Below are 16,019 nucleotides of genomic sequence, written 5' to 3' on the forward strand. Positions count from 1 at the left end.
GTAAGATTTTTGGCTTCTTGCAACCTGTGAAACTATCAGGCTATAAACTTATATCTGAGTTTCTGGTACTAACCTTCCCATTTACTGACCTCAACAGGCTAAAAAGCAGAAGTAAATCAGAAACCAAAATGATGAGTACAGGAAGAAGGGTTTTTTATTTTAGATTTTCACTACTCACTTACAGGTCTAATGACACAGCAAGAAGTTATCTTATTCTGTTAGAATAGAAAGACTAGTATGAAGGAATTTGACCTGTGAAGGATGGCCTAACCAAGACAAAAGCTTGACATCCATTAAATCATCACATGAAGGTGGAAAAGTTTTACATGGAAGAAAATGATAATGCAACATGAAGCCAATTAAAAAATCACATGAGATACAAACATGTAAAACTAATTACTTACGAAAACATATTGTGCACACCAAAAAATTCTTACCTCCACCCAGTCCTTGGCAACATTTACTTTAACCACTGATCAGAAGAAATTTCAGAACTCATTTAGTAGAATACACTTTTCTAACATTTAAGAATCAAAGCTCTTGCTCAGAAATACCAAAATATGTCTGAGTTATAACTATCCTTTAGGGATAACACTGCTTTGTAGAGTAAAAAAAGAATTGACCTGTTTGCTTAGCAAATGGTATTAGTGATGAATAGTTTTCTATACCCTGTTCAAAAAGCTTTTAGAATTTTATTGGTATGGTGCTCAGTTCTGATAATTCAGCTTTTAATGCAATCAAGAATAACACCAGGAGCTACTTAATTAATTCCCCAGGGCAGCATGAATTTAATTTTCAATGACTTTATTGAGAACTTTTTTGTTAATTTTACAATGAGAAACTATAATCACTGTTACACAACTTGCAAATATTTCAAACAAGACAGCAATCTACTATTTTTTTGATTTTTTCTGTTCCAAATTCAGCTCCTGAGATGGATTTTCTACCTCAGCTTCATTTTCATCTTCCTGTAAAAGAAAACAAAAACCTGAGTATTCATCAACTTATTGAAGAAGTACACTTTTCCTATTTATGCATCGTTATAGAATTCTGTACAGACTTCTGTCATCTTTTGCCTGACCAATAAGCATAAAAATAAGCAAAAAATGTCATTAATTCTAGCATTTGATTTTGCTTAAGAATTGAAAAAAAATCATAATAACAATAAAATTTTATATTAGTCTAATCACCTACATTTGTAGTAGAAGAATAATTTGATGAGTAAATATTTCACTGACCCATTTACTGGATGGTTACATGAAGAAATTACAAAACCATACACGGATGATGGGATATTAAAACGTCTGCAGCAGACAGCATTGCACACCTTTCCTTTGTTCTTGACCAGAGGTTTCCACTAAATTACTTTCAAATGCAAGAACTTTCATCATTGTTCTAAAAATTACTTTTGAAAAGCATCTGCCATTGAAAAATGTTTCATTTTTTTGAGACCAGATACGTTTACTTCACCATTTGATAAAAGACAATAAATTCAACTCCAGAGACACTTTATGTGCTGCAGCATCATATTTTTGTCCCATCTAGCATATTTTCTTGACAGGTCTGCCAATTTTCCAATTACTTGTACCACCATATGTTATCTGAAGATCAGTCAGGTCTAAAATAGGAAACACGAGCATGTCAGGCAGCAGCATGCTTACAATATTCTACAGCTTCAGCTCCAAGAGTTGGGCTCATAATTCACTACAGGTTCCTCTGGATCTCACTGGAAAAATGAAGCGACATCATAATGCCCTTTTCCATAGGAATGGATGCTATTTTGTGTCCAGTACAAAATTGTGACCTCCAAACTATAAACTACAGAAGACTGAGAAAACTATTTTATAAGGTAACTTGCAACCCATCACATCATGTACAGTCCTTATCACACATTCAAAGTACAGCCAGTTTTCCTGCCTGCATTCCAATTCAATATACAGAGAATCTTCCTTGTTCCCAAAACAGAAAGGAGAGCAAATGAATAGACATTTGGGAGCGAAGAAATGTCCTGGCTGCTGTAACACATCACAGGGTAACACTTGAGAGAAAGGAAATGTTAGGGACATTAGGTGGGACCCAGGAAACCAGAGTGCAGTTTCATGCTTTAAAACAGCACCTTTATTTTTCTATGAAAATAACTTTAACTTTTGTTTCTTAGTCCTCCTTTCACCACCAAGGAGTGTTTTGTAAGGATAACTATAATAAAGATTTAGAGCTACAAAATACACAGGAAGATCATGTGGGCAGCACAAAATAGAACAGCAATGGAAAATCTCATTTTAAAAAATGTGGTCTTGTATTATGTTACACAACAGTAAAATAAAATTGAAAAGCTAGTTGTTCTATTAAAGAAACATAAACTCCAAACCATTCTGCTTCTAAATCCTCCCTCTTCTGGGGATAGGCTAAGCACTGAGATATATTTACATGACTGACCACCAAAGGCTAAATGCATTTTTTTCTTATCTTTCTGGAATGTCATCTCTTCACATGTAGTGAGCCCTGTGTTTCTTTTAGTTACGGTGAGGAAACATGTCTGTGCATGTGTGTGAAACCAAAGATTGTTGACTCATTGAAATTACAACTGTAGCATATATTCAACAGAGTGTAACGTATAGTACACATAGAAAGGTCAAGCTTCTGAAGAAAATAAAGGCAAGGCAGAATGAAAAACAACAACGGAGCAGCATGTAACTAAGCTTGGTGTACGGCTTACAGGTGACAAGAATATCTTTGAATAAAAAAAACCACTCACAGAAGCTTTTGGCTGCTATAGAAAAATTGCCAGGTCCTTTCATGAAGGATTTCTTAATAAAAGAACAGCAAATCTGCATGTTCCTGAAAGCCCTTAACTACAGAAGTTGTATCCCTACTGACCTCAATGCCAACTAATCCACCTTCTTCACACACAACCTGCCATTATTCCAACATCTTGAGGTGTGTTCCCTCATACAGGGAATATAAACCCTACCCAATCATTCTTTCCCCAGCACACTTGACATACTGCTTAGGGCTCCCTCTTCTAACAGAGTGAGCATCCTGAAATTTCAGATGCTACAAGAAAAAGATGTGGTTGTACCTTCACTGAGCACTATATGAGGGTGAAGGGATATTAGGCTAAATACTGAACATCTGCTTTCTGAGTATTTTTTGTGGACAAAAAGGTTTTATTCAATGAAAGAGGTTTTGTAACAAAATCTTCTGGCATTGTGTAAACTTGATGGCTGAGTGGCTATGGCAAGTCCAGGATCTGCTCTTTGTCAGTACCCACAAGAGGGAAGCATTGCAGTGCCAAGCTCTTTCCTTTGTTCATCTGCTGTTGCTTCAACCAGGTAAAACATATTTGAACAAGTAAAATCTACCAGCAGAGCATGATTTTATTTATGTGGGCAGGTTCCCCCACACACGTAATTCGGGTCTCTTTTTGCTATTTTGATATGTTATGCATATCTTGATATTGATATATTCACAGTATCACAGTATGACAGTATGTTCTGGATTGGAAGGGACCTCAAAAGATCATCTAGTCCAATCCCCCTGCTGGAGCAGGAACGCCTAAGTGAGGTTGCACAGGAACATGTCCAGGTGGGTCTTGAATGTCTCCAGAGAAGGAGACTCCACAACCTCCCTGGGCAGCCTGTTCCAGTGCTCTGTCACCCTTACTGAGAAGAAGTTTTTTCTCAAATTTAAGTGGAACCTCTTGTGTTCCAGCTTGATCCCATTGCCCCTTGTCCTATCATTGTTTGCCAACGAGAAGAGCCTGGCTCCATCCTCATGGCACTCACCCTTTATATATTTATAAACATTAATAAGGTCACCCCTCAGTCTTCTCTTCTCCAAACTAAAGAGACCCAGCTCCCTCAGCCTTTCCTCATAAGGGAGGTGCTCCACTCCCTTAATCATCTTGGTTGCCCTACGCTGGACCCTCTCCAGCAGTTCCTTGTCCTTCTTGAACTGAGGGGCCCAGAACTGGACACAATATTCCAGATGGGGTCTCACCAGGGCAGAGTAGAGGGGAAGGAGGACCTCTCTTGATCTACTAACCACCCCACTTCTAATACATCCCAGGATGCCATTGGCCTTCCTGGCCACAAGGGCACAGTGCTGGCTCATGGTCATCCTGTTGCCCACCAGGATCCCCAGGTCCCTTTCCCCTACACTGCTCTCTAATATGTAATTTCCCAACCGATACTGGAACCTGGGGTATATTTCTGAATAGTATTGTATTAAAACATGCTCCATGTAACATATCTTAATTTTGTAGAGGCGCTTCTACCCTATCCCTATTTCCAAGAACAGAAACTGACATACTGAAACAGAAATTTGAGTTTAGTATCTGTGAACATGGGTGACTACTGTGCAAAACTAAGAGTAATGATGATTCGTCTTTCTCATAGTATGAATTATCAAGGGGATAAAACTTTTACTTTGTCAGATATGTCTTCAGCCAGATCAGTTCCCAGACCTGTGTGCTACTACATGAACAACAGTGCTAGAACGAAAGAGATGGCAGAAATGATTGATGGGGACACTGGAAAATATGAACCACCAGTTCTGGCACTCATGCAGCTTTCTGCCAGAAAAAGAAGTGACAGCAGTGGCCTGAGAATGGCAAACTTACTAATGACTAAAAATTAGCAGAAAATTTTGAGACGTTAACTCCTATATACTATATGAAGTGCAATATCACTGCCAGTATACTTGGGAAAGATTTGAACTGGCAATTTAGAGCACACATTAATTATACTCCAAGATGAGAAGGCTCATGATTATTCCAGTTTGCTGACATTGCAAAATTTATATGATTTTTTTTTTTTTTTTTTAAAATAGCCCAAGAGGCACCCCAATGATTGCACACAGAATACTGAATTGGTTAGAGCTTCTAATGTCATTAATAATGTTTGAATTTTCAGCTAAATAGCCTATATAGCCTAATTATCAAGAAATTATGCCAAACAGACTGCAGATTAAACACATTTAATATATTTGTTTTACTAATTACCACCTATCATTATCATCATTATAATGCTTTTAATTCTGATGGATAGCAAAGGAAAACCTTTTCTTTTTATGTTATCTGTTAAAAACCAGTCCATGATGGCAGTGTGTAACGTTGTTATTACCAGTGGCTACATGGCAGATGAAATACTGAATTCCAGTTTGTTTCAAAGAAATTCAGTTCACACTATTTATATTAATGCCTCGCATCTCTATTTTGTGTTATTATTTATTTTGCTCTCAGCTCCCTATGACACTACTGTCTAGTGCTTTCTGACCTAAAATTTCTGAAAGATAGAACAGTCATTTCGATGTTTAAATGTTCAATGATCAAAGTAGCTTTTGTTAGCAGATGTCAGAAATCAAACTTCTCTCCATATCTTTTCTGACTACAGACAACTATAGCCTTGAATATTATACAGCGAGTTTTGAATACTCCTCTAAAAGATGCCTGAGCACAGATCTTCTAAGAGGAGCAAAGGGAAGTGAATCCCTCAGGACTGTATTACTACTCATACTGAAAACATGCATTTAACAGGCCAAAGATTATTTTCATATTGAAATGAATGATGTTTACTGCTCTGAAATTGTCACTCTTTCATATTTATAATACAAAATCAACAGTGATAAGAAAAAGGACAAAGGGCTTTATAAAGTGCTGTTAAACCCCTGATCTTGAATTGAAATATCAGCTCAGAAGCTGCTTGAGCAACTGATTACTGGACATTTCATCAGCATCCTGATGATATTGATGGACTTTCCACATCATCTTTTTTGCTACATCCTTTCCTCAGGTATCCCTCTTTTCCCTGATGGAAACCAGATATTGGATTAAATGGTCCACTGTATGATCTACAGATGCCTTCAAGTGTCCTACGGATATCTTTTCCTTCGAACTACTGGGTCTACACTTGGTAGATGTGCATTTATGGATCAAGTAACAGAACAGGGCCAAGAATTTAAAACTGAGACCCTATAATCTGTCACCTAAATAAGTGCTGTGAATTATTAATAAAGTATTGAGCATTCAATTACTTTGCTGAAGTTAATAGGAATATTTTGATATGTAGACGTCTAAGTGCCAAAAACTAAAGGTAAGAAGCTGACTTTTAAGATCCTACTTCTGAAATTTTGATCTGACAGTTGAGAGAGACTGTCATATAACTTCATTCCCTTTGAAAGCATGTTTAAGGTCAACTACAAATGGCATTCCAAGCAGAGAATAACAGGTCCCGTGTGGAAAGTTAATTTTGTAATAATTATTCCAGAATATACCCCTGTAGACAAATTCTGGCATTAAAAAAAGAAAAGGCCTAGAAATAGGTGTCCCTTTCTCTTTTTTCCCTCTCCAAACAATTTCATTCAAAATGAGGAGAATTTCTTTTTATTCCATTAGTTAATGATATGAAACTGGAAGATGACAGTGAATTAGACAATTCTTAACTCTGCAGGGAATCTGACACTACTCTGTATGTAGGACAGATCACAGCTGTGCTAGAAAATGCGTCAGTTCATAGATTTCTGCATTACACCACACCTGCAATTTCTCAAGTTGCATTACAAAGGTATACTTAACAAAATAAACTTTCCATTGTGTCCTTGGCAAATTCTACCCCCTATTCTAAACTTAATAAAGAGCCATATATGACAGTATGATGTAAATAAACAGCAGAATAATGAGAAACACGTAAATATTCTACTATAATGAGGAATGACGAGATCTCTACACTATCACATAGTGTAGAAATACCACCTGAAAAACATGTAACACCAAATCCTGATATCATACTTTCAATTTTCATCGTATCTTAACCCAAAAGAGCTGTAATATGACCAATCTACTAAGCTCCAGTGAGGGTGTATAGCTGGTATTTCATCTCCTGCCTCAAAGATTCTAGCTAGCAACATACCAGTAGAAAGTAGGTAAAAATACTTTTAACAGTCTTCAAAAATGTATCAGGACAAAGTACTTTGGAAACTACAAGAACTTTACTTTTTGTATGTTAAAGTCTAGTTTTCCAATTTCACTGTCCAAATTTGGAGCAAAAGGAGTTTCAGGGCTGAAAATGGGGAATTCAGTCAGTCTCTGTTCCATCGGCAAAAGGTAAGCATCTCACACTAAAATGTAAAAGTTATTTTTCTTCCAAAGCCTATGCTATCTTCTTCAAATGTATCACTGACAACCTTTATAATGAAGAGAGGTGCAAAAATAGAGAGTACTATTGGAACAGTTCTTTACCAATGGATATTAGAAGCAAATATAAATTTCTTGCGATAGATGACAGTTTTCTGTCAGCACAGCTCTGCGCTGATAAGGCAGCTGTTTGTTTCCCAAGAAAAGGAGACCCTTGCTACATGGATCATTTTCATAGTGACAGCCTTGACAAGTTTGACATTTGCTTCATGAAGTATTCTGAAGCAGCCATCAAGAAAATGCCCCCTCCGGGACCACTGGCAGGCTGACAGCCGTACCTTTTAATGCGCATCTCCATTAGTTCTTACTGTCAAAGGTCACCAAATTCCTTCAACAAAAATATCTGCTGAGCTGGTACATTAAAAAATGAATGAACTAACCATTATAATGTAAGTAAACATGACACCAATTAACTGGAAGCAGCCCTCCGCCCCATTTTGTTCACTAAAAAGAGCAACGTTTAACTGTTGGAGGTTTTCTCCAGCGATGCAGTACGTGGCACCGTGCTCTAGGTGGCAATGCAAGGCCAGGAGAACTGCTACAGTTTTACACTAAAGCTCCTCTTAAGAAGTAACAAGCAGCTGCATGTTTATCACAAGTTCTTTCCTTCAACTTGCACTCATAGAGGAACTTTAAGTCTTTTTGAAATGTTTGTCAGTGTTCTGTATTTTCTATTTCCTGGTTTCTAATTCTGATTATACAGATAAATGTACCATCGCAAGAGCCCTTACAGTCAAATTTCATTTAACGCTTAGTACAGAAGTGGAATATCATGCCAGATTTCTAATCCTCCATCTGTTTCTCTCGTTTTTAGGAGGCAACCATTCCACTGAGTGGCCCTTTTGGCTGACTGCCACTACAGTTGGGATGCTCTTCAGGGCAGGTGGTGCTTGAAACCCAACCATTGTTTTACAAATTCAGCTGAATCTCCTTGAAGAAAGTAGAGGAAAATGTTTCCTTTTTAACAATTTGAGTGCTTAAGTTTTAGGTTTATAAACTTTAGACTGTATCTATAAATGCTTAGATATCACAACGTTGAAATATCAACTAAGAAAGAGATGAAAAGCAACTTTAATGGGATCTAATAAATCTGTAGAGGACCGGCCTCCTTAACTCCACACTGGTCTGAGACTGCACACTTGGGTTAAGCCTTCAAGTCTGACACTGTCCTGATTAAGATACTTAATTATAATACTTACCTCTGTGCATATATAAACATTTACATATATATACATATATGTGTGTATATATATATATATATGTGTGTATATATATATATATGGAAACCACAACAGCATTTTCTACTTACGTGAAAATGTAATCATTATTTTTATGAATTATAAATTAAAATGGGAAGTTTCACTTTATTTATACTCATAATACTACTACAGAATAATATTGCATAGCCTAGAAATGCATATTGTAATAAAATCAAGACTATATCAAAGATTCATGGTTATACTCCCACCTTATTTACACTACATATTTACTAATTTCTAAGCAGCAAAACTTCACGTTTGTATTCTTGATACAAGGAAATAAATGGCTTCTTCTTAAAATAGCTACGAGAAAAGGCGCTCAGACCAACAATAAGGAATTAATGCCTCCTTTAAACAATCTGATTCCTAAGTACTGTTTAATTAAAACCAAACCAACGAAACAAACAAAAAACCATACACGCAAATAAAACAACTGGCTACTTTTAACTGCCCAATTGTTAGGCTATATATGTATATTGGTAGTTATTAAATGATGGCTGAAGATTTTTTTTCATATTTTAACTGTTTTCACAAATAAGTTTAGCTATAGATAGCCTTTTATGAAGAGGTCTGAACATTGTATCCAAAATGATTAACAACATCAAATAGAAAAGTAGGCACAACTGAGCTATATAAAAATGCTTCTGTAAGGTACAATCAAGAAGTGCTGCTTATAGTCGTCGGCAGATGAAAGACATCACTCTAAACATCACTGAAGCACACATTTTTAACAAAAAAAGATAGCACTACCACATGAAAGGAATGAATTTATCTCAATAAGAGAAAATCTAGGAAATGTTTTAGGAAAAATGAGTGCGTTGCATGCTTCTGACCAAAATTAATTAGAGTTTTAATGTTTTACATTTCCACCATAATTCTCTAAATGGTGCATTTATTTCATAGTAATAAACACTCGGTTCATTAAGTAAAGTTCAAAATCTGTGTTAGTCGCTACATTTAACAACCTTTGGCCCTCTTCTTCAATATTTCTTGATTCACGTTTCCAAAGCATTGAATAAGCAATTGAGGAACACAATTACATTTCATGACTCTGCATATTTAGGATTCTTATTTCATCTAAGACAAAAGGCAATTAATCTACCATTCTGTACTGAATTCCAACTTTAGTGAGCCATGATAGATACTGAAATGAACTTAAAGGAAATGCTTAATTAAATTACTGTAAAAAGCATAACCAAAGTTTTTTCTTTCCTTATGACAAAAGAAAATGCACATTTAATGAGAAAAGGTTTACTGCAGTATTATAAATTTGATAACTTGGGAATTCATGAAAATATTGGTATAATGTGACAGCTAACAATTCAGAAAGCTTTTTTTTTCCGCTTTCTTTTACATTTCATCAGAACATTACACCTGAGTACAGCCATGAAATTCCATTGAGGCTCAAGGCATAAAAGATGGATCTTTCAATGGCATTAATGTGATGACATAAGAGTCTGAACACCATAGCAAAGGCCTTTATTTTAGTCATTTGTTTTCCAAAAAGTGATATAGCTAAATGCTGTAAATATGGCTTTACATCTGTGGTAATATTGAATGCCTATATTTAGTTACAGTGCATGAAGTTGCAGACAAAATTCATAGAAATGGACAAAGCTGTAAAAGTAGATGGAGGACAGGCTATGACAGCAAATAGAACCTGTGCTGCTGCTGAAGAAATCAGAGATGGAAGACACTTTGGCTTTAAAAAAAAAATAAAAAAATAAAAAAGTTCCTTCCTTTCAGTAGGTCCCCACAAATGTACACTGACATTTAAATTCAGAACCAAACAACTGTAAGTAGACAGATGTTTCAATGATTTCAACATGCATTAAAAAAAATCCCCAAAAGAGCATTCTAGGCTAGGACCAGATCAACATCTACACACTAGCAACGGAGGTACAATACCTCATGGAAGGCCTTCCCAGATGTTATCATTCATTTAATCTAAATCAACACTACCACCGCGGACCTATCCAGAAGTCAAAATCATTCCTTTACAAGTTATATAAACATACTTTTAATTCAACAATATAACCAAAACATTTGGCTATGGACCTGATATAAAACAAGACAAGAAATCTATGGCTTTAGAAGCTAAACTTCAGTTGGTTTGATGGCAAAGGAAAGCTTGCAGATTCATTTGGGTTCATATTTTTAATTTATTTTTGTGTTTGAAGGTAGAATTTACTGTTCTGATCTTGTAACAATGCCTGAACTGTTCCATTTCATACAGTAGATCAATTCAGCTGTATTTGAAACATCAAGGTTGTATTGGTAACAAACACATAGTCAATTCTGAGTCAAAATTGTAAAATTTAATATACCAAGGTTTCATTAGTTTCAAGCTGATCAGCTTCAAAACTAAAAAGATGAATGTATTAGGTTTAACATTAGAATGAATTATTTTCAATCCCCACTTGTCTTTGCATTTCCAAGTGAGGTTCTATAGCCAAATGTTATTTAATTCAGTGGGTATACTGAGGGATGTTTTAGTAATTTGTCATGATAGCGATTTTGCTTCACTATAATTTTTTTGAAGTCAGAATCTGATGAAACTCTTTCAACTGGAAATATTACAATGTCCAACCATTTAAAGTAACACTATCATCAAAATGAACTTTGCAAAAATCTGCCCTGTAAAAGCAGCATCTGCCTCCAAACACACACTGATACTTTCCCAAAATTTCTTCTCTAACAATATTTATATACTAAAAAAAGATACATATAAGCTGCCTTTCAGAAATTTAGAATCAAATTAATTGACGAACCTCACCTCAGTGCAGGTAGTCACCACAGCCAGGGTTCCTTACAGGTTTGTGGTGCATTTCTTTCTGATAAATCCAGAAGTTACTGTTTCACTGTACTACATCAAAGCCATCCTAAGGTTTGTCAACAGCTTGCTTTCCATCTCTCCCTACCCTCCAACAAATCACACATAACTTTGTTAGAAGATCGGGAGAAAAAAAATACTTTGATGTGATTCAATTACTGAAAAGCTATATTCTAAAAGATTCCCAAAGCTAGGGAAAATTGGCTATAACTAATTAGTGTTTTGCATATTTATGGCAGAAGAGCTCATTACAGAGCTCACATTATAAATCATTATTTATCTATTTTTTCCTTAAAATACTGAAGCCACTTAATATCATTTATCGAAACTCCTTTTGAAGCTCGCTAAACTCCATTCCTCAGAAGACTACTCACTCAGAAGATTTTTTTGTCTCCCATTTCGTTATATCACAGTGCTTCCAAGACATAATACTCTTCACAACGATTAAGGGCCACAACTTGCAAACACATATGCATGCATCATTACACTCAACTCATCGGATCACTGAACTAAACAGTACTATTTAGTGGGGTTATGTATGAAATATACTGTAGAAAAAGGCTTCTCTGGAATCGAATACTGAATTTAAACAGCCCCCAGATCAAGCACGGCATTTAAATTATGGGTATTTAAGAGGAAGTTGAGGCTATTTTCAGATGGCTATTTTTTCCTGAAATCCTAGTGCTGCCAGTCAGCTGCCTTCAAAGAGTTTGTGTCCCAAACCTTACGCAGGGTTGGTGATGCCCCGCAGAGACGTTCGGTAGTTGCTGCTCGCTGCTCTCATACTACAGCTGCTCTAACTCCCAGTGTTAACTAACAATGCCTATCACATGCTTATATATTCATTCATTTAACTTCGTTATAATCTATTTGTCTGGTTTTATTTGCTGGATTTTTTCCTTCTGCACATACCGTCTTCAAGTGGACTGAAGTATTTTCAATCCATTTAAATTCAAGCAAACCTTTCAGGGCGTAAGGTCAAAATAAAGGAAAATCTGAAAAATATTGCTAGCTGTTGCTTCTCCTGTCCATTCAAACCTCCCCAATTGATGCCTTTTAAGACCTGGATACAGAAAGGCTTCTAGCTCCTTTCAAGATTTTGCTGTTCAATTTGATAAATGGTTATATATTGATATAATATTTAACTATAATATTAATTATCAAAACTTTTGTCAAGCTATATCATGCCACTTCCTGTACAAATACATATGGAGAGTCTGATCTTATCTTGAAGAGTCTAAAATCAGTTATGAAAAAAATGAAAGAAGGACAAGAATTAAAACATCATAAAAGCCAAGAGGGTCAGCATGCTGGGCATGTATCTCAATCACATTTTTGTGCCAAGTAGGGTTAATAAATGAAGAATGATTAAAAATTGATTATCATCAAAATGTGTATAAAACTATTTCATGTATAAATACTCTACATTTCTTTATAAATCAAAAATACTGACTGTACAGGACAGACATTAAAAATCAGACAGTTATTGCAGATATTTTATCGAAACAGTACTGAGTCCTGAGGAGTCAGACTGTAGAGGTCTGCTTTTGGGGGGGTAATGGAATTGAGGTCAAGGTGAGAACTCCCCGTATGAAGCATGGTGTGTGGAAAAAGCTGAGAAAACTTCTGTATAGTGAGCTGGAAAATGTCATTGGAGGAGAGGAAGAAATGGAGGAGTGGCATGTAGTGGGATTTTTAATCTAGAGGAGGGTCACTAACAGAAACCAGGACAAAGTTAATGCATAGTAAGTCCATAGTAAAGCAAGGTCTGAGACTCAGATGAGGAATTTCTCAACTAAAATATCTGACGTTTGTCCCCGTGCTATAATACATATTCAGTCTGGAGGGCGTGGAAATTGGACTTACTGCTACATTAAAGAACTTATCTGTAAAATGTGAATAACAATACTTTCAATGTCGGGATGGAGTTCTACGCATGAAAAGACATATAAGTGCTAAATGCTGTCATTGTTATTACTTTCAGAAAGCACAGAAGGTTTTAAAAGCATTAACTTTTCTAGTTCAGAACATCACCTGTTCTTTCTGAAACCAGCAAAAAATACACAAAATGAGTGCAGTTATAGCAAGAAACTGTCTAGTTCTAAATTCTGATGCACATTTTTTGTCTCTGGAAAAAGTAAACAACTGTTAATAGCAGGAATTTTATGACACACGATAAGGTATAATATGTGGCAAGCTATAAAGCATATGAAAAATGGTTCTACTTCATATAAACTTGTTTTTCATCAGGAAATTATTTAATTGGAAAGATGCTTTGAAATCAAACACTTCGAGAACAGCAATAATTCACCTGCCTTAGCAACACCACGTTCATGTATAGTGAGGGTTGCCTCTACATATAATCTTTTTTTCCTCTTTAAAATCTTTATTTCATGTGGAAAAATAAAAGGCAGAATTTTCTTTCACATATATAAAACTTTAATTACAGGAGGACACCTATTGGTACTGCCTAACAGGTTAAGAGACTTTCTCTAAACAGAGCTGTCACTAATACAGTATTTACATTTACAAAGTGATTTTTGCATGAATGGGATTGTTCCGGGCTGAAAACAACATTTTTAATACCATAAACAAACAAGAGATGAATACACAAAATGAACTGTTTAACAGGGTTTTATGCACCCCCTGTGTATTGTATTTGGAAATGAAGTCCTTAAAATCAGAGGCAGAGGGATTCTCTGTGGATTAGAAGAGACACTTGCAGTCCTTTCAGCAGCATCCTTTTATACAAAATTTGGCACTAACACTCTGTTTGCTTCCGCAAATGACTTCACGCTTTGCCCTTTTAATCCAATTTCCACCTTAATATAGACTAAAGTGTAGAGAAAATACTGGAAGACTTGGAAATAAACTGCATTAGACATGTAATCCAGGTGGTAATCCAGTCCCACACAGTCAGCTCCTTATTAACTGAGAAATTTAACCCACAGATAGTTTCATACAAACCAGCATTCAGCATTGGCTATTACTGGATATAATTCTGACACATCAAAATATGACTCAACAAGGCAGGTAAGAGGCTTAGTCTGCCAAAAAGTAAAGGAAAGCCACAATAATTGATTGTAAGCCTTATCCCAACTTTAGTAGCTGGGATTTGTAGGTTATTATGGCATAAGGTACTTTGCTGGTGCAGCCCATAAGTGTATAAGCTACCTTATTCAGCAAGACCGTCCCCATTAGCAGGTCTTATCTTCCTCTTTGCTATAGGCCTAAGCACTGATATGTACCTTGAACACCCATCCCACAGCAGACAGCAGCCTATTCAGAAAATGCTTATTCATATTTTACTGCCATGGAAAACAATAATTTCCTAGTCAATGAACACTGCTGCTGTTGCTATTTCTTTCTTGGACTTATTAACCACAGATGACAGGTCAGACAACATCCGGAAAATGACAGACAGTTGTGGATACCGACAGCTTGATATCTATGTGTCCTGGCAAAAATGGCCAGAAAACCAGCATCACTGTGTCTCCCTTGCAGAAGCTTTGGGTCTATTGATAAATCAAAGGCAACACAACATTGCTGCTCATTGCTTGTGGATGTGATGTCAGACACAGTGAGACTCAGCTATTAAAACCAAAGCCAAAAATTCAACAACTTAATATGTTGAAAGCATACAATCAGAGTTTCCTATCACAATACTTGGTGCCACAACCCTTTTTATCCTAGCCAAACTACTATCTATTCATAGAGGTCTCTCTCTTTAATTCATGCCTTGAGCAGAAGCAGGAGAAAGAAAACAGTGCCTACTCAAATTAAAAGCAGATTTCAATAAACCAATGGATTACAGTCCTATATCTCAGAATCTGCAGAAAGCACAGTGCAAGGGCGTCAGGAGCCAGAGCTCACTGGCAGCTCACTCTGATGACCTCCAGAACCCAACTGTAGGTCTCCCACTTCCCTTCACAGTGGGAAAACATATCAAATACAAGCCAAGGGCAGGTAACTCAAGTTAATTCTGTAGCCTGGGGATCCATACTAAGTTCTCAACTGGCTACTGCTGGCAAAAAGGAAACGATATTTTCTACCCTTTGTGAAGAAAACATTTTCTTAATGTAGTTTCTTTTGCATAGCCAAGCTTGACAGTTTTGCACACTTCTCCACAGAAAGGCAAATTGTTCCTTAATAATTTCTACAATTTCTGACAAGATATAAGGATTTTGTTTATACAGGGTATTTCAAAGTTAAACTGGTAGAAGCACAAAAGTGTGCAGGAAGAGGCAGAAGACCCACGAAAATGAAAAATACATTGCCCGTCAGCATTCTTTCCAAGGAGATTTGAACTGCACTTTGCCTGCACTGGCTCTCAGCAATAAGCTAGTATTCTTGCTTGATGAAAAGGATTTCCATTCCTGTCCTATGTAAAAACACAGGCTGTATCTGTGATCCTCTTTTTCCTGTTGTTTTTCTGAGTGACTGAGGTGAGAGCTAAGATATTTATTTTGTCTGAATAATTTCATTAAATGCAACACAGCGCTCTGCTATTCCTTGGATAAAGTCCCAAATATATTTTTTCATTTTCAAGGTCTTAGCCATTGATATAAAGAATAAAAGGAAAATTTCTCCATGCCCATTTGGTTGTTTGTTTTTGAGCTGATAGCTTGAGACAAAAGCAGGTGAAAAGAACATATTACCTTCCTCACACAAACTATTTCCTTTAGCTGCCTTCTCAACATGTGTAGAACTTCACTCTTTAGTGGATGTTTCACCA

General features: G+C 36.2%; 1 protein-coding gene across 1 annotated transcript in view; it reads right to left on the reverse strand.

Moving 5' to 3' along the window:
- Positions 1-893: 893 nt before the first annotated feature.
- PHF14 (PHD finger protein 14) overlaps positions 894-16,019 on the reverse strand; it is a gene marked incomplete at its 3' end in the record, with an annotated part of 165,348 nt that continues 150,222 nt past the window's right edge. The window contains exon 18 of the mRNA XM_080340474.1: positions 894-968. Within this exon, the coding sequence (XP_080196600.1) occupies positions 894-968 (75 nt within the window). The remainder of the gene's footprint in view (positions 969-16,019) is intronic.

This window comes from Nesoenas mayeri (assembly GCF_963082525.1).
Source record: "Nesoenas mayeri genome assembly, chromosome: 2".
NCBI lineage: Eukaryota > Metazoa > Chordata > Aves > Columbiformes > Columbidae > Nesoenas > Nesoenas mayeri.